Below are 26,661 nucleotides of genomic sequence, written 5' to 3'. Positions count from 1 at the left end.
AATACTGTATATACTGTACTAATAACCGAAGTCTAAAGTGTAAGGCACCTCTGACCACTGATCTGGTTTCCCTCTCACACCTTTTCCATCTCTGTGGTGTTCATTGTTTGTTCCAGACTGTAATTGGTTGCCATATCTGTATCTAATCCATGGTATCACTGTACGCCATTGCTGTAATAGTATTGAAAATGTAAATTGGATTTCTGTTTGTATCTACTTCATATAATTGAACTTGGACCTTATTTGTGGAGCTTTTCTCCCCGGGTCTCCACTGAAAAAGGACCTGTGTCTAGTGGACTTTCCCGGTTAACAAATGTAAAATAAATTGAATTTTTTTGGCTTCAATAACTGGCTAAATAGTTGGTTTCATTCAGTGGAGGCTCTAGTATGTGTAAGCATGGAATGAGATGCTTGACAGTCTTGCTTATTTTGCTAGGTGTGGGGGTTGTCATAATGGTTAAGGGCGTACTTCTCAGATAATAGTTACAGGGTTTGATTCTCACCAGAGGTAGTTGGCTAGGTTTAAAATGGCCCAAAAGTGAGCTAGCTTAGCACTTGCCTGTCAACTTATAATGATGGCTTACACCTCTTGTTCCAGAAATTCTGCATACTGGCTAAGGCTTGCCCTGCCCCCATAGTGCATTTTATTTAGGCAGAGTCCACTTGTTGGACATTTTATGACTGACAAGTTAAATATAAAACATGATCATATCAGTGTAGCTCTGCATAAGGTCCTCCTGCATTTGGAGCACATCATGTCTGTCTGTAATTACTGAAAATTGTTTTAAAAGTTCAAAAAGCTCTCCTTTCACGTGTTTTTTTTTTTTTTTGCCCACAATATCTTCAAGTCCAGTGGCAACTGTGGTGGTAACTCTATTTATTGGGGACCACAACCTCTAAGTAAGTTTTCAGAGACCCACAAACAGAACTCACTGAGCTCCAGGTCACACTAAATATGACCAAGTATCAGTTCAAAGCTTGTTACACAACACCCTCTATGTTCTCTGAAAAATCGTGTATGTTTCCTAAATGTACTTGACAAACTTCCTGATAATAAAGACCTCTTCATATTGGGAGACTTTAACTACACATAGGTAAACTGGAGCACCTACACCTTAAATGTAGGATACTGTCAGATGTTCTTATATTTAATTAACAAAAACTGCCTGGACTAAATTGTTGGAAAATGCATCAGAGGTAACAATGTTCTTGACTTGGCCATTATGAATATAGCTTCTTCATGCACTATTCTCTTGATATCCCTTTCTCCAGTTAAATTGGATCATAAACCAGTGACCTTCACTGTCAAAATTTCCAAACCTGTAGATACCAATATCTTCAGATTCAAGGATTTTAAATGTGCAAGTCTTATCAAATTGTATGTAGAATTTTCAAAAAAATCACTCATAACACTATAATTCCAGATGTGGTAAAAGCAATTAACTTCACAAAGAAGTTCTGTGCCTATGTAGATAATTGTACAGAACTGACAGCCCAAACCAGATCTAAATATAATGGGAAATGTAAAAACAAACCACCCTGCTGGTCCAACAACATAAATAACCTTTACAGTAAAAGAAAGGAAATAAACTCCTTAAAATATTCAGAGACCCTCAACTCAAGGTTAACAAAACAAAACAAAATTGATTAAAGGCTTGAAAAATGCTATTGGGACTTCTAAAGCAGCACATGAACCTAAGTTAGCACCAGAAGCTAAGGCAACTACAAATCCTTATTTTTGTTATATTAAGGAACTTGGAAAGAGCACCTAATATTTCTCTGAACATAATACAGAATGACACCACATACTCTGACCTAGCAGACATTGTAACATACTAGCAAATTAATTCAGTTCAAATTTCCCTCTGGAGACACCTGTGCATAGCCCATGTATCCGTGCGGCTCTCACCCACCCTTCATTAGTAGAGGTACTCACTAAGCTTAAAAGCGGAACTTTAATCCCTGGGTCTTCACTGAAACCGGGCCTCTGGCCCAGTCGGACATACCCGGTCAACAAATGTAAAAAAAAGTAAAATAAATAAAAATACCTCCTCCATGGGTCCTGATAATATACCTGTCTGTTTAATAAACAGACCCTGGCAGATCTGCTCCTTAAATAATTTAACCTAAGCTTTGAAGCAGGCTTTGTCCCTGAGGTTTGGCAAATGGCAGTGGTGATTCTGCTCCACAAGGTTAGTCCCACTACTGACCCCTGGTAACTATAGGCCCTTCAAACTAACGAGTCTTGCTTGCAAAGCCATGGAATGTATTACAACTGACCTGATAAATTATGACATTAAAAATGTAATCGCACTAGACCTGCAGCAGTTTGGCTTTGTAATCTGGTCGACACCTTTGAGAGAGTAATGCAACCTGTTGATAACAGCCACGCTGTCCACATGGCATGTTTGGACCTGGCCATTGCATATGACGCCATCTCCATGCTTCCATTATCAGTAAGCTAATTGCCTTACAAATATATCCCTATGTGGTAAGGTGGATAGCAATTTTGCTAAAGGACAGAACTCGCATGGTGCAGGTAGCAGAAACATCATCAGAAAGTAAGAAGGTGATCACTGGTGTCCCACAATGCTCCATGCTTGGACCCTTTTTGTTTAGCATTTACTTTTTTGATCACCAAACCATTAACCAAGACCCCGGCTACATTGGTAGATGACTAAAAATTGTGTTAAACCTGGTGTGCAAATAATGAGCTTAAATTAAATGCAAACATTGTCACATTTGCTAGATTACTGCTTCCCATGACGTACAACATAGACATTATCCCCCCTCCTCCAAAGTGTGAATGTTGGAGTGAGCTTGGAACATGGGTTGACAATTCTTTATCTTTTGATCACCATGTAATGATGGTTATCAGGAAGTCCTTCTACTTGGAGCATCTAATTGCCAGGGGAATATCATCCAGATCGAAAGAGGTCATTGTGCCCTTATATTCAGCATCGCTTAGGTCAGCTGTCATTGAATACCAGTGTGCTGTTTGGAATGTACCTGAACAGATGTATTGGGACAGTGTGAATGACTACGGTGGTTCTAACTAAGAAAATTACTGGCATTACTGGCTTAAAAACAGCTGTCAGGAATGGCTGGAAATGCTTTCCCTATTTTCTGTATCTTATAAACTCTTGAGAAAGAGATCTATGCCTTGGCTTCTGTGACCCAACAGTCCAGGAACTTTTGTATCTCCATAAAACAAAAATTGTCCAACAAGACCTAAGGATGTAAATTTTCACCAACATATTAATAAAATTAGGTGGATAGAGAGAGAGATTCATTACACAATGCTTTCCCCACCTCTTGAATAGATTTCCACTGCATATCAAATAGTATAATACTTTGTCTTACTTCAAACAGGAATGGTGTGATTAGATTGGTATTCACAAATTCACCCCTTGCTTGACGGGCCTGGCCCCCCTTGAGAGGAGAGGCTTGGTTTGAGCATGGATACTTGCAAGGCATAAATGGTCATGTACACTCAACTGACTTGTAATTTGTATGATTTATCTGGTCATGTGAATTTTAGAGGTCTTCTGGTGTCTTGATTGTGACTGCAGATTTGTGGCAAGCCTGTGTTTTCATAAGATGCAGCTTGTCAAGTGGCATGGTTATTTGAAGTTTTTAACTTTAATGGTAAAGCATTCCAAACAGTAGGAATGGATATACTTGGTACCTTGTCCCTTTGTTTTTTTTTTTTTTTTTTTTTTTTTTGTCAGAGTAATTTGTTGTTGGATCTTGACTCTTTAACCCTAGTGACATCTTCTGGTGTTTTTCTGTAATCATTTTAGTGATATCTTCAAATGTCTAATATTGTCTGTTCATATTTACATTGATAATTGCAAACAGTGCTACATAAAAATTACTAGATTTCATCTGAAAGCTTACTTGTGCAACACCACTGCATTGATACTTCACCTACGTCTAGAGCAATTGAAGAGTGATTAAATTTTGTTCATAAGCTGTTTATTTATGCCATCATAACTGCCACATTTCTCTAAATGTTTTAACTTGGTAAGAGACGGAACTGATTAGCCTTACATGAAGTTAGTGACAGTTTGTGTAATTTGAGTCGTTAATGAGGCATTCTGAATTGTTTACAAAATATTGCAGTAATTAATGTTTACTGTGTTTACTAGTACTTAAAAATCCGCTTTAAGAACTAGAATTTAATGAATGTTAACACTGTGAAAAATAGTTTAGGCTTAACAGTATGTCATTTGCACTTCTGTAGTAGCACTTACAGTTTGAAAGATACAAACCTTTGTTTGATCTGTGAGGAAGATTTTGCCTAAAGGCTTAGAATGCAGTCATTGGAAGTTAAAAGTACAAACTTCCATGGGTCAGTTAGAGGGACTACAGATGCCTGTTATTAAGATGACTATTGAGGTTTAAAAATATTGCAAGTGTATGGGTTGTAATTCAGGCAGTTCTGTAATTCAAGTTTTTTTTTTTTGATAGAGCTTTTTATTGAGGATTATTAAGACGTTGTTGTGGAATAATTTAGGCATGAGAAGTTTGCCGGGCAAACCTTGTCGATGGGCATAGTTTTCTATTAAGTCTTTCACAGCTATGTCAGTAAGGTTGTTAAATTATATTCTTATTGTCACACCTAGTGATTTATATTGATTGACACTTTCAGTTTTGGATAGATGTTAAGTGGTGCCATGAGGGTTTTTTTTTTTTTTTAGCATAACTAAAGTTTGGATTCATTTAAGTAGTTGAGTAGAGTAGCTGTAGAATGCTAAAACTGATTAGTACATTTTTTGTAATATTTTTGTTGTGTTTGCCATTCCAAATAACGGTCTGAATCATCAGCATATAGTTCATAGGTGTATACTAGGCTACTGGCCCTGGAACCTTTACAAGCCTAACCAATAGGATTACCCTAGCATTGTGGCACCCGACCTTAGTTCCCAGTGCCTCTGTCGAGTAGAGCCACTGGAGTGATCCCCGGGGTGAATTTTCTATTTCCCATCCACTCATCAAGATCTCTCTTGAAGAGGGCCAGTGAGGTGCTCTGTTTGACATGTATGGGAAGTGTATTCCATAGCATGGCCAGTCTATGGGTTATGAACTTGTCCCCCAGTTTGTTCTGTTGACTGTGGTAATGAGGTTGAAGTCTCTGGAGCATGTAGTGTGGAGGGATTGGGATTTCTTTAGATGTAGCATTTCTAATGGAGCTGGGTCAGACATGGCTTTGTAAGTCAAGCAGACATCGCCTCTAAGTAGGCGATATGAGAGAGAGAATAGTTGGAGTTTTTTGAGTCTGTCCATGTAGGACAAGTGTTTAAGGCCTAGGATCCTCTCTGAGGTACCTTTGTGGCCTCTCCAGTTGTAGCAGGTGTCTGGTGAGGTACATGACTGGCCTAATGAGGGAAGAGTAGAGGGAGACAATGACCTCTCTCTTCCTGGATGCAAAACCCTTAGTAATGAGATGTGCCACATAGAAGGACTTTATGACCACAGTGGCAATGTGGTGGTGAAAAGAAAGGTTACTGTCAACCTGTGTTCCCAGATTCTCTTATAACTCCTCCTGTGTTCAGTGGACTACCATTGATGTGGTAATTCATGGGAACCAGATTTTTCCCAAAGGGGATGACTACACATTTTTTTGACATTGAGCTTAAGGCCATGGTTCTGACACCAGTCGTTGGTCTCAGTGAGGACTTTCTGTAGGATGTCAACATCACTTGGGGTGTTAATAATAGCTCCCAACTTGCAATCATCTGCAAACTTTGTCAGACAGAGTCCCTTCGTGTTGGCCTGGACTTAAGAGAAGTAGATACCAAACAGGAGAGGACCCAGGACCGAGCCCTGTGGAACTCCACTCGTGACAGGTCAGCAGTCTGACTTGGGAGTCAGCTACTTTCACACTGTGGGTTCTGTTTGTGAGCCAATTTGTAACCCACCGAGTGATATAGGGGTTGATGCCTAGCTTAGTGAGTTTTTCTATGATTCCTGAGTGGGGAATGGTGTCAAAGGCCTTGGCCAGATCAAGGTAGGCTGTATGAACCACCTTGCCTTCATCCACAGCTCTGGTGACTGACTCAAAGAAGTCGACCGGGTTGAGCAGGCATGATCTACCCTTCAAAATACTAAGCTGTGTGGGATCCAGAGTTTGGAGATTCCCTATATCCTTCTTTGTTAGGTCCAAGATGATGCATTCCATAGCTTTGCATGTCAGACTCCTCAGGCTAATGGGGCAATAATTCCCAGGATTTGTAGTAGTGCCTCCTTTGTGGAGAGGAATGACTGTAGCAGTGTGCCATTCGGTAGGGACAAAGCCTGAGGTGAGGCTGTGATTGAACAGGGCACACAGGTGTGGTGCCAGTCCACTCTGTAGTTCATGTAGAACACAGCCAGGGATATTGCAGGTCCCATAGAAGCTGTATTCTTGGCCTTGGACAGTGCTGTTTTAACCTGTGCAGCAGTAATACTGAGTGCCTGGCAATATACTGGTATTGTGATTGGTCCTTTGGTGGGGGTGAGAGGGGTAAAGTTGGCACTGAATCTGCCTGCCAGTATATTGGCAATATCTGTTGGCTCGGTATAGGAGGTACCATTTTTGTAGTAGCTCAGAGCAAATCTGGGTATTGCCATGGAAATTCTTTACATAACTATAGAAGGCGTTGTGGTTGTCTTTACTATCTGCTGCAATTCTGTTTTCATAACTAGCTTTAGAGGATTTGATGAGGGATCTCAACTTTTTGTTGAGGCTGATAAGGGAGTTTTTCCAGTCACTGGACTTCACCTTATTCTGCATCAGTTTCCTTCTTCTGTTGTACAGTTTGTTAGGCAGGGGACCACCAGACTGGCTTCCTTTTTTTTTTCTAGGAGAACGTCTTGGTTCTGTTGGGTATGGCAAGAGCCATGTATTTGTGTATCATTCGGCGGTCATGCAACTATTCTCCATTTGCATGTGTGCCATGAATTTAGCCACCTCTGTTTTTAGGAGCCCAAAGTTAGCTTTGGAGAAGTTTTTCATGGGGGTTACCTTTGCGGGGGGTGGGGAGGTGGGATGGATTTGGATTTCCAAGGTGAATAGTTTAGTTTGTGGTCGGATCTAACCAGGAAGGAGCTGACTATTGGTGTCGAGCAACGGTCGCCCATGTTAGTAATGACCAGGTCAGAGAAGTTGCTACCTCTAGTGGGGGTAAGAACAAGCTGGTCCAGGGCACTGGAATTAATGAATTCCAGGAAATGTTGGACTGTTGTACTGGTACGAGTAGCTTTCCCAGTTAATGGAGAGGTAGTTGAAGTCACTAACAGCTTTAGACTTCAGGTGTGATTGTGGTGAAGTGGAATGGTCTAATAAAGGAACTCCAGGATGTGCCAGTCTTTGAAATTAATTTGTATGAGTAGGAGTTTTGTCAGGCTGTTTGAGTTCTGTTTTGTAAGTAGTATGCCATTGTTTTACATATGCGAGTGCAACCTGTGTCTGAGTCTTTGTGTAAATATATTGTAGTTTACAACATCTGAGGCTTTAGAGGTAGGTCTTTGTTACATTGTAATGTATTTTAAATAATTATATCAACTAAAGCAGCCTCTGTACGGTGGCTATTATAGAAACCACAGTGGGTTGTTGTCAGTGTACTGTGTTTGATTAGTCTGTTACTTGTATATGCGCCACTCTCTTTTGAGGAGTTGGGGCAGTGGACTGTGGATGGAGATTGGTCTGTAGTTTACTATTTTATATTTGTTAGCCAGTTTAATTAGAGGAATGAACTTAGAATATTTCCAGATGGGAAGAGAATCCATCCTGCAAACTTCTTTTTCAAACTAGTATTAGAGGATATGAGTTACTGTTTCAGAGGCATTTCAGAAAAGTGGGAAGGAGGCTGCCCGAGGATGGGGAACCATGTCCTTTAAATTTTTAAAGTAGTTATTTGGTGAAGTTTACTAATTTGAATGTACATACAAGAATGTGCATGGCTGTGGTAGTGGGTATGGGTGTACTGTGTCTCTAGATCACTTTCTTGTGAGCACTCTACATACTCCAGCTGCAATCTAAGAGATAACCACCTGTGGTCAATAACAGTGGTAAAAATAGTCACAGTGGTGCATTTTGTTTTTACTGCAGTGTACCCCCATATCAGTTGAGGCAAACTAACAAAAATCATCTGTATTCTTTTATGTTAGGGAACACATTAATTTAACATTGCCTTACGTAATAAACCAGATGAGATCTCTCTTTTTTCGAGCTTTACAGAGGAACAAATGATACACCTTTGACATACGTATGTTTAACTGTTCATCATTCAGCCTCACTACTGGAAGTTAAAATCATAAAACTAAACAGATGACTGGATTTGACTAACACAGGCTTGGCAGTAATGTTATTTCAAGAGTGGGGATTCTTCCACAGTATAGAACAGTAAAGCAATATACGAACTGTGCAACAAACTGTCTACACTTAAAATCTTGTGACCATCTGTTAAAATGACAGGGATAGCAGTACATTTTGAAAAAAAAATGACATGAACTTCAGTTTCATATTGCCTGGTAAAGGTGAGATATGCCTTTTGAGACTATTTAAAAACATTTAATGATAAAGATTTTTTTATTAATGTTTGGAATACTTATTTTGATTGTTGTATTTCTCCATTTATGCAAAGGAACCATAACAACATTTTCTACCAATGATTCTAGAAACACACTTTTGATTACCATAATTAAACTTTACAACAAAAAGGGGGAAAAGTAATCACTAAAGACTACCTAAAATAGAGGCTTACTACATCTGAGTAAATAAAATGTGAAGTACAGCTCAAGATTTGATATGTCACTAATAAGGTCTATTATTGCTGTACTAATCTGATACATGTGGCACTAACAGTCTCAGAGGGAGGAAGCATAATGAAAACCTAACTAGTATGAATCTTTTATTTTATAACTGCTTTAAGCAGAGTAATAACCAAGAGCATTTCTAGTAGTTAAATGGGTTTGCTTAAAAGTGAATGAGAAGTATGTGTTAAGGTACATGTACTATATTAATTTAAGTGTTTTCCAGTACTTTTTTTTACAATGCATTGGTGGTGGTGCTGTGGTAGCGTTGTCGCCTCACAGTAAGATGTCCTGTTCGATTCTCAGCTAGAGCGTCTTCTGTGTGGAGACGTGTGAATGGGGCGTACCTTCGTTGAAGGTTGTGCGTCAGGGCCGGCAACTCGGCATGTAAAAATCTACTGCCAATCATTAGCGGACTGGAGTTCTGCTGTGGTGACCCCTAACCGAGAAAAGTCGAAAGACACAAACAAACATTGGTGTTATACCTTTGGTTTTGGAACATAATTTTTTTTCTCCCCAGAAGTGAAATAATACATCATGAACCAGAAATATTACAAGTCTGGACTTTACAAAGGACTGAGTATGTGTTACAGGTGATGAGTTACGTTTCATGAGACTTTCACATAAAGAAAGTTAAGACTTTCATGTGAAGAGTGATCTTCACCTTCTGATTTGTTACTTAATTAAATCCTCTTGCTCAAGAAGAGTTAAAATATAAATATGTATTGCATTTTTTGTTAGTGGAGGTACAACTCAAATTCTACCTCCTATTATATATAGTGTCATTGCATGCAAAATGTAGTTCTCATAGAATGATTGTCTTTTGTTGCACAATCACATTTAAGTGCCCAGTAAAATGCATTTGCATTTACCCAGTAATTGCATTCATACTTCCATTTAAGGATTCACACAGGTCTAGGTCTACAGCTGGGTATCACATTAAAATATGAAGACCTTTTGATCTCAGGAAATGAAAAGCCCTGGGCAGTTTAATTAATGCTGATGAGATTTATTAATTTCTCAAAGGGGAGTCTGGCCCTGAAACTAATGGAGATGCGCAAGAAGCAGTTGGCAGGTAAACACTAAAGAGAAGGTCACACACGTTCGCTGCCCATTTGCCTTGTTTCCAGAAAGATGTTGAATTTTGATGACAAATAGCTGCATAGGGAGAAGTAATACTATCGGTAAATAAAATCAAGATCCTCATGATGCAGTCTCTTGGCCATTTTCCAAGATGGTGGGAATGGGGGTAAATAGCGCTTCAACTTCTGCAGTCATCACTGGATAGGTCCTTCAGCGGTGCGCTGGATGTATTTATGTGGGTAGGCCAACACAATGAGCAACAGTCTGAGCAGTAAGCAGAATTTAGTTTGGTGCAGTGATTTAACTTAGCACCCATCATGCTTTAGTTTGTGACAGTAAGAATTAGGTAGCTTAGGAAAAAGTAGGTTTATTTATGAAAAGTCTGTAAAATAGAAACAAGTTTCAAGAAAAAAAGCATCACTAATCAAACTGAATTTTATTTATGAACTGGGTGGATTTGCTGATATTTTCATAAGTTTTTCAGCTCCGTTTTTGGCTCCTTGTCTTGGTGGTCTGTTTTCCTTTAAAGGACCCAAACCTTAGCAGTTTTTCTTTGCTTGGAACCTGAGTTGAGAATCCCTAGAGTCTCATTCTGTAGGATGCATTGGGTCTAGGAGGTCTTTCAGCGTTTTACTTCTCAATCTCTTGGAGTAAGAAATGTGGACAAAGCCTAAAGTAATAGGGGGACAAAGGACAAAATGTAGGGACAGATTTTAAATATTATGCTTGTAAATTTTGAAAGATGCCAGAATAACAGGATTTGTGTTAGCATGCATTTTCTGGAGGATGTGAAATCTGAAACTCAGATGTATGTCATTATTTAGTGACTTCAGTCCTCCGTGATTTGCCAGAAAACCACAAGTTTTATGAGGAACAGACCAAAAATATGAGGCAAAAAATCTGGACAGTTGAGAGGTATGTTCAGCATTAATTTAGGTTATAAAATTGGAAAACCCTTTTAATGATGCTGCAGATATGGTCCCACATCTCATAATGTGCTTATATTGTGGTGTGTAGACCTTCTTCACCCCCTGAATTTTCTTGTCTAGGACCCAGGCATTCTTGTTCAGAAACTTGCCAGGTCTCTGTACTCATTTTTTAAATCGTCCAACCCTCCTGTGTTGGTTTGACATCAGTGGCCTTGAGTCTGCTAGGTCTGTAGCTCTGTATCTTTTTAACATTAACTATTTTGTTGGGATTGTCAGCCTCCAGCCCTTCAAAGTTTTAGAGGTTTTTGCACATTAACATTAAAAGTAAACCAACTGGGGTCAGCATATGATCTGGCTCATCAGCTTTTTGTCATTTGATGTAGAGGTTCACATTTTCAATGTTGACCATCACTGCACTGTCTGTAGTTTTGGTTGAGATAGTTGTTGCCCTCAATTCCTCCATACAAAGGTATTTAGTGAGATAGCAGGGCTTTATTTCAGTCCCTTTTCTGGCTATATAGACATCTCTGCACCCCCCCCCCTTTCACCTTGGATTATGACTTTTGCGGCACTGGAATGTTATTTGCTTGCTTCAGTTAATTCCTTTCAGTACTGAATAGGTGGACTGGAAGAACTTGTCTTTGATCTTATTTAGCAGCTAGCCCTTTAGCTTTATTCTATCCCCACCAGGTGGTCAGACAAGTGTGAACACCAGAAAGCATATGGACTTTCCAGTTGTCCCTTTCCCAAGATGTCAGTAAAGATGAATAGGTGGATTCTCCCCAACTCCTTGTCCAAAAATACAAACTTCATTGAGATCCTACTATAGTCAGACAAGGTGGATGGGCCCCTGAACCTCATCATCAGAACTCATTATAGAGGAGGCCATCTGGTTCCATGAGGTCAACCTGTCGGTTGGTCCTTCTGTCAAATAAGATAGCAAAGCTGGTGTCTCGGACAGAATGGAAGAGCTCAGATTTGGTGCCTTACTTTCCCAGAGACTTCATAAGATCCTTCACTTGACCAAAGGTTAGACAGGATTTGCCTGAAACTGTTAAGTTGCTGCAGTAGTAGCCACAGCTGCTTTGAAGAAGGCTTCTAATCCTTAGAGCCAGGTGGTTCATTCTCTGATCAAATAGTCGTGTCTTGAGCCCCATGAGGAAGCTGCTTATTTGTTACCCATGTTTACCTTAAAAGCTGTAAAACTACATGAGTGACATTATCAGATTTCAGAGAGATATTTAGGCAGTTAAGGATGCATACAAAACTCTGAAAGAGTTGGCAGAGTTAGGAGAAGGAAAAAAAAGATTCTGGAAGGGTTGGCAGAAGGAGAATACAAGAAGTTTCTCCCCCTAGCTTTTGCCCTTCCTTCTTTCTCCACTATCTTCATGTGAGTAGTACATAATGTAGGGGGTTGAAGACTGAGGGTGGCAGCCACAGTGCCTGGCTCCTCTTTACTGAATTCTTCAAGGATACAAAGGCCAGCTTTGCAAGTGCCACATTTGACAGTTAATATTTTTGGTCATGTAGTAAAAGCCAATCTTTAGAAGCAGGAACAAGAGGGCTAGATGACAAATGCTGTGGAGGTCAAATTCCAACTGCCTCAGCGCACTTTTTTCTATAACACAGTGTACAAATTCCAGAAGGGGACATAAAATTTGTGGAGATTTCTAGGATGGCCATCAGCCTATACATGGTCAACCTGGGTAAAAAGAATCACAGGCTCTTCAGTCCTTCTCCAAGGTATCTCAGTACATCCTGACTAATGCATTCTGGAAACAGTTGAAGGTTGTCTGTCCATTTAGTTATCCACACAGAGCAAGCATGTAAGAATGGTAATATTCAGAGGCTTTTCTTTTTTCATTGTGTCTCCACTGAAACCACAGTCTCTACCCCTCCTTGACATCCCACCACATCAAAGATCTGTGGCCTGAAAGGAGATGTTAAGCTCTTTAGTAAAAAGAGCCATCCAAGAGGTTCTGCCATATCATCAACGGGTAGGTTTTTACTTTGGGTTCTTTTTAGTTTCTAGAAAGGCAAAAGAACTTAAGCCTGCACTTGGTCTTAGTAGTGAAACCATAACAGTCTAAAAAAGACCTTTCACATGGTCCATCTAGTCTATTCTGCCTTGTCTGCAAGGAGACTAAATGTTATCTATGGATCTCCAAGATTCTTGCCTGCACATTTAAAAATAGAAAGGAAGACATGGAGGTGTCTGTTTTAATAAGTAACAGCCATTCACTGCAACATTTGAACTCTTTCATTTGGTCTTGGTTCTGTTCCCATGGTGTTCATAAAATGTATGGCAGATGTGGCAGCTTATGTCAGGCTGTAGAGCACTAAGGCCTTCCTCTTACTTGCATGATTGGTGCTCTGCAGCTGCACTTATGAAGGATCAACAATCCAGAACTCCCTTCTGTTCCTGTTCAGATCCTTAGGCATTAAAGTTAATAGTGTGACATCTTATCTAGTGTTCAAACAGACAATTTCATCAGATGCTGTTGGACATTTCTTTTGTCCAGCAGCCTGGCACTAGAAAAATGTATATAATTAAGTGGAAGTATTTTTCTGTTTGGGTTTTGACCATGGGATATACCTTTTATGGCCCTAGTCCAAGCTTTGCTCGATTACTTTACTTTTCCACTGTTTTCAACTCTGGATTTAACTGAACGTCAGCAGATGAAGAATTCAGTTGTAATTTTCATCAGGGAGCCATGTTTCTCACTGACTTTTTTTTTTTTTGAAAATTTGTAAAGCTTTTTTTACTTTTCTTTTACATCCAGTGATTAAAGATCCAGTATGTCCTTGGGATTTATATTTTAATCTGGGAAGTCTAACCAAAGTTTTTTTTTAAACCTGCATCTTCAGCAGACCTGAGATTTCTATCCTTTAAGACTTTTTCTGGTTGCAGTTACTTGTCCTTAAAGGTTATCAGAGCTGCAAGCCTTTTTGATTAACCTTCCTTACTTAGTATTCTACAAGTACTGCGGTGGTGGTGCTGCGGTAGCGTTGTCACCTCACAGTAAGACGTTGTTCTGTTCAATTTTCAGCTAGAGCGTCTTCTGTGTGGAGACATGCATGAATGGGCGTACCTTTGTTGAAGGTTGTACGTCAGAGCCGGCAACTCGGTACGTAAAAATCTACTGCCAATCATTAGCTGACCGGAGTTCCGCTGTGGCGACCCCTAACCGGGAAAAGCTTAAAGACACAACAACTTTAGTATTCTACAACATTGTCCAAGAGGAGCAGCCTCTCTCTCACACCTGAGGTTGCTACTTCTGAAACTAAGTCTGCTAAATTAGAGCCAGTCACTAACAGTACAGGACTGTTCTCTTTGGTCTTGTCTCAGTCCACACCTTGATCAGCCAATGTTATGTCAGTAATTATAACATCTAATTTAAGACTGCAATATCTGGTCATCTGGCTCCCTGATGCTCCATATCATGTAAATGTGCATTGAGGGGATTTATACTCAAGACTTTTAACTTCTCTTGGAATGTCAGTCAACCTAGTGAAATCCCAGTCGACTTTGTCAGCTTCTTACTTTTATAAAATGCACCTTCCATACCACAGTATGTCAAGAATTTCAAATTTAAGGAAGAGTGTTCTTTTTGGCAGATATTCCAGTCCCATCTGTGCATTCATTCTTTTCTAGCAGAAACTTTCCTGAAATAGTTGGTCCTTATAGTAGCTTCCATTTTCATCCTCTCTCATGCCAGGTTTCACATGATTATCTTTCACTGCATAGTTCGTATGGTGGTCTCAAAATCTTTGTCCTCTTGTGTGTCCAGTTCATATTTCTGTCATTTCTCCCTGCAATGATGGTTCTACATCATGGAGCCACTTCCAGTTCCATATCGGGCTACAGTTACCATGGATGCATTTGCTGTATGATGTGTGTGCATGGTTGGGTCAGGGAGAGGGGCACATTGTGACATGCAGCCTGTTTAGAGTAGCTGGATGCTTCAGGAGTCTCACTTGAATATCATTGCTTTGGAAATGAGAACAGTTCAGCTGACCATGCTGGCCTTTTAGAATTCCCTGCCACAGGAAGTGATTTACAGTTATTTTAGTGGCTCATAGAGTAGCAAAAAGGAAGGTGTGCATTATTTACCTGCTGGGAGACTGTAAGAGAGTAATATTGTGCCATCAAGATTTTGTTTTTCTAGCAGCAACCTGCATCCTAGGATATGCCAGTTCTCTAGTGGACAGACTCTGCCATTATCTCCTGATGCCCCATAAAAGGTGACCTGAGTGATTCAGTGTCAGAAAGAATCTTTAATTTTTGTAGTATTCCACTTGTGCGTACTTTTTCTGATCAGCATTGAGTATTCCAATGTCTTTTCCCAGCCCCTTCCTCTGAAAGTAGTCGGAGGAGTTCAGGGAATCTGGCCAGAAATACCCTAGTTCACAAATGACAAAAGAAATCCCTCATGCTATTCCACCTTTTTCCCTGATGAGGAGATGAGGTTGATCCATAGAACTAAATTCTTCAGAGGCAGTATTATTCCAGTAGTTCCTTTCTGGCCCAGAGAAATCTGTTTTACTCTTGTGAATTCTGTTTTTTGAGAGAGCTTCCTCTGTCTTCATCACTTCAAGACCCTGCTTTCTCGCCAATAACTTCACACCCTCATCTTGACAGCCTGGTTCCTACAATTCGGTCTTTAGCTAAAGATATTGCCTTCTCACAGTTTCAGGCATTTTTTCACCTGATGCCTTCTACTTAAAAAAAAAAAATGGGCCTTTTTTAATCTGGACCTCTAATAAAGCTGTACGCCTTTTAAGGCAGCTGTTCTGCAGTTAGACCTTTCTTAACTATACTATTGATAGACCGTCTTGTATATCTGTTATGCTAAGCACATATCTTACAGTTTTATGTAGGTTGGAAAGTTTCCCTTGATTACCCATCTCCTTGATGGAAACAACTGAGCCAATTGTATGTGGGATTAAAATAAAACATCTTGAGATGGCCCATATTTCTACTGTTGAAACCTGGTATCATTGTGCATCAGTTTATGGAGAAATAGTAACAAGTCAGCCACATCTACTCAAGTAAACTTCTTTCCTTTTCAGAGTTTTGCTTTTTATAAGGGAAATTGTTAAGCAATAAAGTTAATCACATATCGATTGTATAAGTGTGTTTTGAAAGCCCTTTGAGAGATGACTGCTTTTAAGACCTCCCTTCTGTTTAAGAAGGGCTTTATCTTAGGCTGGAGAGGGAATGTGTGAGCATGGTGATGTGGGGAAACTGTTCAGCACTGAAGAGGTGGTATTGAAGGTTGAATAGTTTGACCCAAATAATGGTGAACTATAAAAATGTAGGTGTGGATCACAGTTTGTGCAGCTATCTTTGGCCATCTAGAGACTATTAATGTCTGCCTCATTTTTGCAGTATCACTACAAAATTGCTGACACTTTGTTTAAAAATGTTTTGCAGAACAAAAATAATGCATTTTAACAGTGTTTTCATTTTCTGTCTTTGCAGATACTTTATTTCAGCTGAAGGTAAGTGTGGCATTTTTTTTATAAAATAAGTTATTTTGTGTTTTAAATCATTCATTTGCTTGGGATCTTGTCTTCTAAGCTCTGTTATGTACATACCTCTCAACCTTTTAGAACATGAAATCTGGACAAAGCCTAAAATAGTGAGAAGAGGGACAGATTTTAAATATTGCTGTTATAAACTTAGAAAGTTGCTAGAATAACATTTGTATTGGCATATGTTTTCTGAATGATATGAAGTCTTAAACTCAAATGTATGCTGTTATTTAGTGACTTCAATCCTCAGTGATTTGCAAGAAAAACTACAGATTTTATGGAGAACAAAGCAAAAATATGAGGTAAAAATCTGGATATTCTGCAAAAATCTTTACAGTTGAGAGCTATGATAATCTATGATACGTTGCTTCCCAGCAGACTAGCATTCAGTCTGCTTTCCAAGTCAACATTTGCTAGTTATTAAATTGTGATTTTTCTGTAGCAGTGGAAGGTGGAGAAAAGTGAATTTTAGCAATCCCGGTTGAGGGTTAAGCTGTGTGGGGTGAGGTTGTATAGCAGGTGATACTTTTCATTAATTTATCTTGCCACTGAAATATTTTCTGACATTATTGTTGCACTTAAAAAGGCAACTAAATTTATTTATTTTGCAGCGATAATGTTATATCTAGTAGTTTATGAATTATAATTGCATGTTCTGTAGTGTGTAGTAATTTAAAATAGCTCTTTATTCCATTTTTAACTAATGGATTGCTGTGCAGGGTTGCAACTTTTTTACTGTGTGAAATTTTGTTAAGTAGCTTACTTATGTCAAGCTAATATGCTATGTTGCTTTATTCTGTTTATAAATATGTTCTGTTACTGCACAGCACCTGAGTAGCAGTCTTTATATACTGTTAAATTTCCGTGATGGTGAGCATGTTGGAGTTAGCATGAAATTGTCAAAAAACAGTTCATCTTAGTATAAAATAAGGTTCAGTTGTATTTGGTAGTTGCAGTAACAGTAAATTTTGTGAGTATTATAGTCACTTCTGTAAACAACGGTGTGTGATTTGTACTTAGCAGCAGATGAATCTTAGAATTCTACCCAGATATTTTCAGCAGTTGGGCTTCCATGGAGTTTTACAGTTGTAGTCTTGCATAGATACAGTTAGGATCTGTAGCTATGCACATTTTGTTGGCCTGTCTTGGTACCAAGGATAAGTCTGAGAGAGGTTCCACGGAAATGCTCCTATGGCAGACTGAAAAAGACAGAAAAAGGGCAAGAAAAATACTGCTTTATTATTTGTATTCTCTACACCTGAATAATTTCTGATCCTGTTGAAAATACAAGCTGCAGTACCAGTGAAAAAACGATAGCTGCTCTGTGCTAAATTCCCATATGGTGATAATTATAGTTTCCCTTCTACTACTGTAAACATTTCAGTGATTATATTTAAGTACCTACTTTCTACGTAATCCTTGTTCTCCCTCATTATTAATTTCAATGCAAATGTCAGTGTTTGTTTCCCCTTGTTTTCCTGCATGTCCTCCCTGGGTTTGCGTGGGTTTCCTCTGGGTGCTCCGGTTTCCTCCCATGTTACAAAGACGTGTCAGGAGCATTTCTCCCCAGGACTCTGCTGAAAATTGGCTTCATTCCAAGTCGGACTTCCCCAGTAAACAAATGTTAAATAAATAAAATACATAACATTCTGTCTGCTACGACCTTATACAAAGGCACAGATCATCTTGTTTTCTTCTTTTTCATTTAGTCAAACATTGTATGGTGCAATGTGTATGTAACCAAGATGAAAGTATTACATACAATGTGGAAAATGAAAATGTACTGTATATTGCCTATGTGAATATTGGAGCTTGTTTCCCAGGGCCTGTGCTGAAAAAATGCATCTGTCCCAGTTGTACTTTCCTGGGAAAGAAAGATAAGTAAATAATAATTAGTAAGTACACTTTTGTTATTTGATGCATTTTTCTTCTTTTTGATTGGGTCTATAAAAATAGGGTTTTGTATTTTTATAGTAGTATTTGTAGTGCACTGGGCACACAGATTACTCTCCAAAATCAGGGGAAAAAATTAACATTGTTATGCATTTTTGTGTTTTCAAAGATGTGCATAAGTTTTGTTAAGCACCTTTCAGAGCTGCTGTGTTTCAGTCTTGCATAAAAATTGTGTGCAACATCCACCAGATAAGTGCTTTAAAAAGCTGTAAAATGTTTCTCTAAAACACACACACACACACACACACACACACACACACACACACACACACACACACACACGTTTTAACACATTTTAAAGCTGTTAGTCTGTCAGAAGTACGGTTGGCTTTTGGCCGCTATCTGTGCGGCAGTGCTACTAATTTGCTTTACTGCTTTCAAAACTGTAAAATACTTGGTACTCTTAGACTTTCATTTGTGTAACCCCATGCATTACAAAAAAATCATTATTGGTTTTCTGGTCATAACCAGTTTATAATTTCTTGACATGGATGTCAATATTCACCTCTGGAGCTTTGATTTGCTTCACTTTCAAAATGGGTGGCCACGGTGGTGCAGCAGTTAGCGTTGTTGCCTCACATCAAGAGGTTCTCCGGTTCGATCCTCGGCTGGGGTGCCTTCTGTGCGGAATCTGCATGTCCTACCTGTGGTCGCGTGGGTCTCCTCCGGGTGCTCCGGTTTCCTCCCACATCCCAAAGACATGTTGTAGGTGGATTGGACACTCTAAATTGGCCTTAGGTGTGAGTGTGTGCATGTGTGTGTGCCTTCTTTGGAGGGTTGGGCGCCAGGCTGGCAACTCGACACTGTAAAACTCCACTGCCAATCATGAGCGGACACGTGATCCGCTGTGGCGTCCCTTAACCGGGAAAAGCCGAAAGAAGAAGGTATCCATATCTTGAATGTATAACCTGGAGGATTATGATCAACTCTCCAGTCACAATGGACTTGTGATAGAGTCATAGTTAAGAAATTCACTCAAGAGCAGACACCAAGTAGTGAACCTTGACATCCATGTCAAACACATTACTATGTTATGACTGGAGAAATACAGTCATAATTCTTGCAGTATGTAGAGCTTCAGATGCTGTGATCTCCTACTACTAGAAAAATGTGGAGAAGTACAAAGGGTTTTATGGCATTTAAAAGCAGTAAAACATTTGGCGCTGCCACACAGACATTAGTCAGAATATCTGTACCTTTGACAGACAATTTATAGCTTCAACTGTTTTAATATTTCACTCTGCTTTTTTGTGTGGCAATGGGGAGTATTTTGGGGCTTTCTTAGTTGTTCTAGCTTCTTGCTGATGTTTTGTGGTAGCCACTGTGTATGCTGTAGCATGAGAGTAGAAAACAGCTGAAAGCTGTGCATAACAAAACGTGTTAATTCTTTGTCAGGGAGGTGCTTAACAAACTTTTTTTTTTCCAGTTTTGTGCTCTGTGTACTACAAATCGGGTATGAATGGAAACCAGATTATAATCTTCTATGTCTGATTTATATATTTATGTGCTGTTTTTTACTGATCTTAAATGTATTGTTTATACTTAACAAGTGAGGCAAAAAATGTTTTAGTCACTCAGTTTGTCAGCATAACTAAGTGCTGGCGGGTGAAAGAGTCCAGAATGAGGAGACTTGATTAGGGGTCTATTACCACATCAAAAAAGCCATTAATTGAACGGCTTTATAACCAAAATGCCAATTAAAAGAACTGTGTATTGTGAGGGGAGCTCAATTGCAGAAGACCGACAGCGAACCTGATGGCAGAACATCGAAACGCAGAAGACCGATACGGTTCGACCTGACTCACAGTCGAGACCGCGAGTGGATGACAACGGGAAATGCAGTGAGTATGCGGTAGTGGGCGACGTTAGGGAGTGGCAGAGGTAAGACAATGCAGAAAGGTGGTAGGCTGGGAGGGTATCTTTTAGGGAGGGATGTGGGGAAGGCCATGAAGGAGGTGTGGGTGGGTAGGGGTGTGGGTGGTTAGGTCGCGGGGTGGGTTAAGTGAGTTTTGAGTAGGGGTTTGATGGGGGTGGGGTTAAGTGAGTTAGGGTTGGGTAAAGTTTAGTGTGGTGGTGTTTTTTGGTGTGTGTGTTGTGTGTGTGTGGTTTTTGGGAATGGGATGTGTTTTGTTTTTTTATTTGTGTTGTGTGCAGTGTATGGGGTTTTGTTGTGTGTGTGTACCCGGTTATTTCGTTGTCGGTTATGTGTGGTTTCGTGTTTATGGACTGTCGAATATGTGGTGTCGGTGATGTGGTTGTCGGTGTTGTGTGGTTTCGATTATGTCAGGTAGAACCATTGTGAGATAGTACAGTGAAGATCAGAAAATTTGCCCTTTCCTCACTGTAGTGTGATCTTGGAGTTGGTGTATATATAATTAGTGGGGGGGGGGTTCTATTAATCGCATTTTCGATTATAAAGCAGATTAACAGCTTTTTCAATTTGGTATTATAGACCCCTTGATTAGCAATAGCATAGTGCTTTGCAAGCATGTATACTGTTTAAGTGTAACTACTTTGGTAACAACTCCCAAAATAAGAATGGAGAAAAAATATGTAAGCAGTAATGCTCTCCCCAGCATCTTTGAACCCTAGCTCTTGCCCTTTCTGCTGTGCGTCCCTGCTCATAGCATTCTTACTTCTGACCATCCTCTCCAACTGCTTATATTGGCTATGGAAATAGTCCATCTGGAAGTCTCTTTCCTCCCGCATCTCACTTTTCCTGCACTGACTGGCAACAGCCTCACCAATATAGTATATTAAAATAAAAAGAAACGAAAGAAAGTATGTACAGTTGATGCCCATTTAATATTACATTACTGTGACTGTATCATAGTTAGATTGGTTAGAGGTTTTGTTCTTCAGATTAGCTCCCTACTAGGGTCGCCAGCAGCCAAACCCCTAATCTTTATTCCATCTCCATACCTGGCCCTGGCTTAGTCTCTTGGGTATCATGTCTGGTGCATTTTCTATGGACCAGTTACAAAACTCCCTCCTTCCACTGTTTTAACTTCTTAACTTTCCTTTTATTTTTGACCTGAAGTGTTTTTCAGTCTTTTGTATCCTCTGTTCTACTCTCGCTTTTTGGGTGTGTTGTTGCTACTACTGTGTCTTCCCTGCTTCTTTTCAATGAGCTACCCTTCTAACCTGATCCCCTCCACTTCTCTGTTGCTCTATCTTAATTAGTTTGTGACTGATTGTCTATTTTTCCTTAGTAGCTTGGGATTTCCGAAGTAGCTCCGCTCCATTCATCCTCGCTACGCTCAGGCTCACTTCGCTCCCATTCCCACGCACCCCCCATATCATTACCTTTATACTTGTCCTCAAACACACCCATAGCCTTACACCACACACCTCTGACCACTCACTGTACACCATACCCCTTCTAGTCATCTTGACCACTCACTATCCTTCCCTCCCCTCACTCTCACTACTTTTACCAGTATCTCCACATAATCTAACCCCTTCATACTCTCTCTAATACCCCTATATTGCCTCTAACCTGAATTTTATTCACATGTCTTCCTAGCACACTAAAAATGATCTTAATCAGCCGACTTCTCTTATATCCAATATGATTATCTCACCTTATACTGTTTTCTATCTGCTCTACTCAATGAATATCAGAAGCGTACTTGGTAAAACTAGTGAATTCCATGCCTGGGTTGCAAACCATACACCAGATATAATCACTTTTACTGAAACCTGGCTGAAACCACATATCAAAGATAGAGACATTATTCCCCCGGGTATAATATACTTCGCCTTGATCGCCCTAAGGAAAAAGGGGTTGGGGTTGCTATTATATTTATTTATTTGCATTTGTTAACTGGGTTGGTCCAGCTGGGTAAGAATTACCCTTTTTCAGTGGAGACCCGAGGGGAAAAGCCCCAAACAGACATACAAATACATACAAATAGAGACAAATTAACAATATTACAGAGGAAAACAATATTATGGGTACAATGGATAAGAAAAACAAACAATGAAAGTTTGAGAATATGAGTAAGGTAGGCCAGAGGCATGCATGCAAAAGATTTATGAAAAGGTGTTCTGAGCAAGATCTCTGAATTAAGTTAAAGTAGGCAAAGAAATTATGATTTAGGTGTGGAGTTAGTAGTGTGGGAGTTTTAGGTGGGAGCATGTGAATGACATTCCCATTTGGAGGAGAGATGGGAGAGAAGCATGGATTTGAAATTGTTGTGGTTGGGTATATTACATAGTGGTGTGGGGAGATTGTTCCATAGTTTGGCTATAGTGTGGGATAGTAGTAGTTTACCAGTTGGGTGGATGGGTTTGTGTACATGCAGGAGGTTTTGGCCTGTGGATCTCAGGGTACGGGTAGGTGTGTAGGGTGTTAGAGATTTAGCAAGAGAGGGGCATCTATTTGAATCTTCTTACCCTCACACTTTTATTAACAAACCAATCCCAGCTTTTTCACCAGCAGAAGTCTTGGCTGCCAACCTTAAACTTATTGACTTCACTACCATAACAGTAGTAGCCATTTGTATTCCCCCTGGAAATAATACCCCCTTGCTTGAAAACTCTCTCTCTTATCTTACAGGACATTATTTGAATAAAACAATTCTCCGTGGTAATGTAAATATAAATTGGCTACCTCTAAATGACCCTAAATCTACCTCTCATATCAACCTGCATGGCTTTACACAGCTAATATCTGAACCTACTCACTATACTCTAATAGACTGGATATTGGTATCTGACCCTATCTATATATCGCAACTGAGATGACAGACACCGATATATAAAATCATAACCCTGAAACCCTGTCCAATTCCCTTCGTGATCACTCTCCCATAAGTCACTAGATTCACTCCCCATTATACCAGACCTCATAGATACATAACTTGTCGAAAACTATCCAACTTCTCTCCTGACACTTTTAATACCCTTCTCTCTAGAATTTACTGGAGTCACCTTAATGAGCTCAGTCTGGATGAGGCAGTCCAATCTTTTAACTCCATATTTCTTGATATACTAAACTTCCTTGCACCTCTTCTTACTGTTAGAATTAACTCCAAGGTATCCCCATGGTTCTCCAAGGCAACCTGCACCCTTATGAGAAAGAGATGAGCTGTAGAAAACCTGGAAAAAATACAAACTCCCCTCTGACTGGCTAAAATACGGAGAACTTAGAAACCAGACAAAAAAACTCATTGTAAAGACAAAAAAGAATTTTATTTCAACCATCTTCAGCTCTGAAATCTAATCCCCAAAAATTCTGGAACTCAGTCAAACAAATATTGCATCCTGGTAACACCCTCTCCCCTAACCCCTACCCAAATAGAATACCTGAAGACACTGCCACTGTTTTCAACTCTTTCTTTATAGAATCTGTAACAAAGATGATTAATACAAACTTTCCACTACCTAAAGATCCTAACCACCCTATCCCACCTTCCAGTTCAAGCTCCTGTAATCTGTTTTCTTTCCAATCTGTTTCTACCACTTATATAGAATCTCTACTCTCCAAATTAAAACCTTGCTCATCCTCTGCTGACAACATTCCTTCTTACTTACTCCACCTAGCAGCCAACACTCTTACCTTTCCTGTATCCATTTTGATTAACTGCTCTATGACTGAGTCTAAAGTTCCATGTCTCTGGAAAGAATTTTACACATTACCTATCCACAGAGGAGGATGTTCTCTATACATCTCTAATTTTATACCTATAGCTATCCTGTCACCTCTCTCATAACTACTCGAAAAATGTACACATAAGCAAACCTTGCAATATCAATTACAGAAAAACCTACTTACTCCTACTCAGCATGGATTCCACCCAAAACATAGTACAACTACTGCCTTAATTTCCTTTACTAACACTATATCCCAGGCTTGTGATAATAAACGTGTCTCCTGTTTATTTCTAGACCATTCTAAAGCCTTTGATACTGTATCACACTCTTTACTGCTGGCTAAATTGACTAATCTCAATTTCTCTCCTGCTACTGTTACTTGGTTTTCCAGCTCTCTCTCTGATCGGTATACAATCTGTGAAATGGCTCTCTGCACTCTCTCTCCCCACTCCCCATAATAATGGGCATTCCCCAAGGTTCCATATTAGGTCCACTGCTATTTAACATTTTTACAATCCTACTGTGTATTTGCTCTCAGTCATTTCTTGTACAAAACGCAGATGATTCTACTGTGATTACCATCACTGATTCTCCCACAGATCTCATCTCTAAAACTCGGTCTGCTTTCACCTCTGTGGAAACATGGCTCACTAACAACCAACTAATCCTAAACCCTACAAAAAACAAACTCCTACTATTCCTCCAAAAAACTCTTACCCATCTCAAATCTACTTCTACCATACTGTCTCTGTATAAGACTCCCACAGTAGCTGAAACCAGCACTAAACTCCTAGGTGTCATAATAGATGACCAACTTAAATTTGACTTGTACATCCACAACTGCATCAAGAAGACTCCTCAAAAACAAGGCCTCCTATTTAGAAATAGAAAGTTTCTCACTTACAAAGCTAAAGTAACCCTGTCTCATTCCTATTCATTACCTAGTCTACTATACGGCTCTCTGATTCTCACAAACCTTAATAATACACTCCTAACAAAACTTAACTCGACCTGTAATAAGATAGCCAGATTCTCTGCCCAGCATACCTTTTAAAACTCATCACTGTGTCTCACTTAAACACCTAAACTGGCTGGAACTACCCAATTTGCTTCTTCTCTTTCAGTTCCAGATCATTCATTCTATACTATATCAACCTTACTACTACCCTAGCCTATCATCCTTTATGTCTCACTACTCTCCCAATAGACTACTCCGCAGCTCTGACCAAGACTTACTATGTATCCATAAACCTAGGACTAAAATGGGTGGCAACCTATATAGCTATCACCCTACCATAGCATGGAACAAGCTTCCACATCAAATTAGATTAGTAAATCAACCTAAATTCAAAGCAGCTGCCAAAGAGCACTTAAAAACACTCTGGTCCTGCCTCTGTACTCATCCATGATAAATTGTATCCACCCATAAACTAATAATCTTTTAACCACTACCCTAAATTTTAACCTCTACTCCCTTCTGCTTTAGCACATCTATTCCTCCTGGCCATGCCTACCTCTCTTACAAACTAATATTATTTACGCCTCTGCTTAACCTCTTTCTCCCTATATCCCTCCCCTAAAATCTTCTCTTAATAGTAACAAATGTCTACATAGTATTAATACTGTAATGACTGCAAGAATACTTCTATTTCAATTTCTCATATAATATGTATTACTAAAGATTATGTATTAATATTTGAAACTTGTAATGCGATGTTTGCTCTGAGAGTGTTGATGGAGAAGTACAGAGAAGGTCAGAAGGAGTTGCATTGTGTTTTTGTAGACTTAGAGAAAGCATATGACAGAGAGGAGTTGTGGTAGTGTATGAGGAAGTCGGGAGTGTCAGAGAAGTATTCAAGAGTGGTACAGGATATGTACGAGGGTTGGTGGGAGTGATGGATGTGTTTTAGGTGGAGGTGGGATTACACCAAGGATCAGCTCTGAGCTCTTTCTTATTTGCAATGGTGATGGACAGGTTGACAGACAAGATCAGACAGGAGTCCCCGTGGACTATGATGTTTGCAGATGACATTGTGATCTGTAGTGAGAGTAGGGAACAGGTGGAGGAGACCCTGGAGAGCTGGAGATATGCTCTAGAGAGAAGAGGAATGAAGGTCAGCAGGAGTAAGACAGATTATATGTGTGTGAATGAGAGGGAGGATAGAGGAATGGTGAGAATGCAAGGAGTAGAGGTGGCGAAGGTGGATGAGTTTAAATACTTGGGACCAATAGTTCAGAGTAATGGTGAGTGTGGAAGAGAGGTGAAGAAGAGAGTACAGGCAAGATGGAGTGGGTGGCGAAGAGTGTCAGGAGTGATTTGTGACAGACGAGTACTAGTAAGAGTGAAAGGGAAGGTCTACAAGAGGGTAGTGAGACCAGCTATGTCATATGGGTTGGAGACAGTGGCATTGACAAAAAGGCAGGAGTTTGAGCTGGATGTGGCAGAGTTAAAGATGTTAAGATTTGCACTGGGTGTGACGTGGGTGGACAGGATTAGGAATAAGTGTATTAGAGGGTCAGCCCAGTTTGGAAGGTTTGGAGACAAAGCCAGAGAGGCAAGATTACGTTGGTTTGAACATGTGCTGGGGAGGGATGCTGAGTATATTGGGAAAAAGATGCTAAGTATGAAGCTAACAAGTAACAGGAAAAGAGGAAGGCCTAAGATAAGGTTTATGGATGTGGTGAGAGAGGACATGCAGGTGGTTGGTGTGACAGAGCAAGATGCAGAGGACAGGAAGAAATGGAAACAGATGATCTGCTG

The 26,661-nt window shown here is 39.7% G+C and overlaps 1 protein-coding gene across 1 annotated transcript in view; it reads left to right on the top strand.

The window, feature by feature from the left end:
• CHMP1A (charged multivesicular body protein 1A) overlaps positions 1 to 26,661 on the top strand; it is a 451,574-nt gene that overhangs the window by 9,900 nt on the left and 415,013 nt on the right. The window contains exon 2 of the mRNA XM_044081850.1: positions 16,297 to 16,316. Within this exon, the coding sequence (XP_043937785.1) occupies positions 16,297 to 16,316 (20 nt within the window). The remainder of the gene's footprint in view (positions 1 to 16,296; positions 16,317 to 26,661) is intronic.

The sequence above is a fragment of the Protopterus annectens genome, chromosome 8.part1, assembly GCF_019279795.1.
Source record: "Protopterus annectens isolate FY-2018-M chromosome 8.part1, PAN1.0, whole genome shotgun sequence".
NCBI classification, from domain to species: domain Eukaryota; kingdom Metazoa; phylum Chordata; order Ceratodontiformes; family Protopteridae; genus Protopterus; species Protopterus annectens.
The sequence above is the reverse complement of the archived record's forward strand: the minus strand, read 5'-3'. Positions and strand labels throughout refer to the sequence as shown.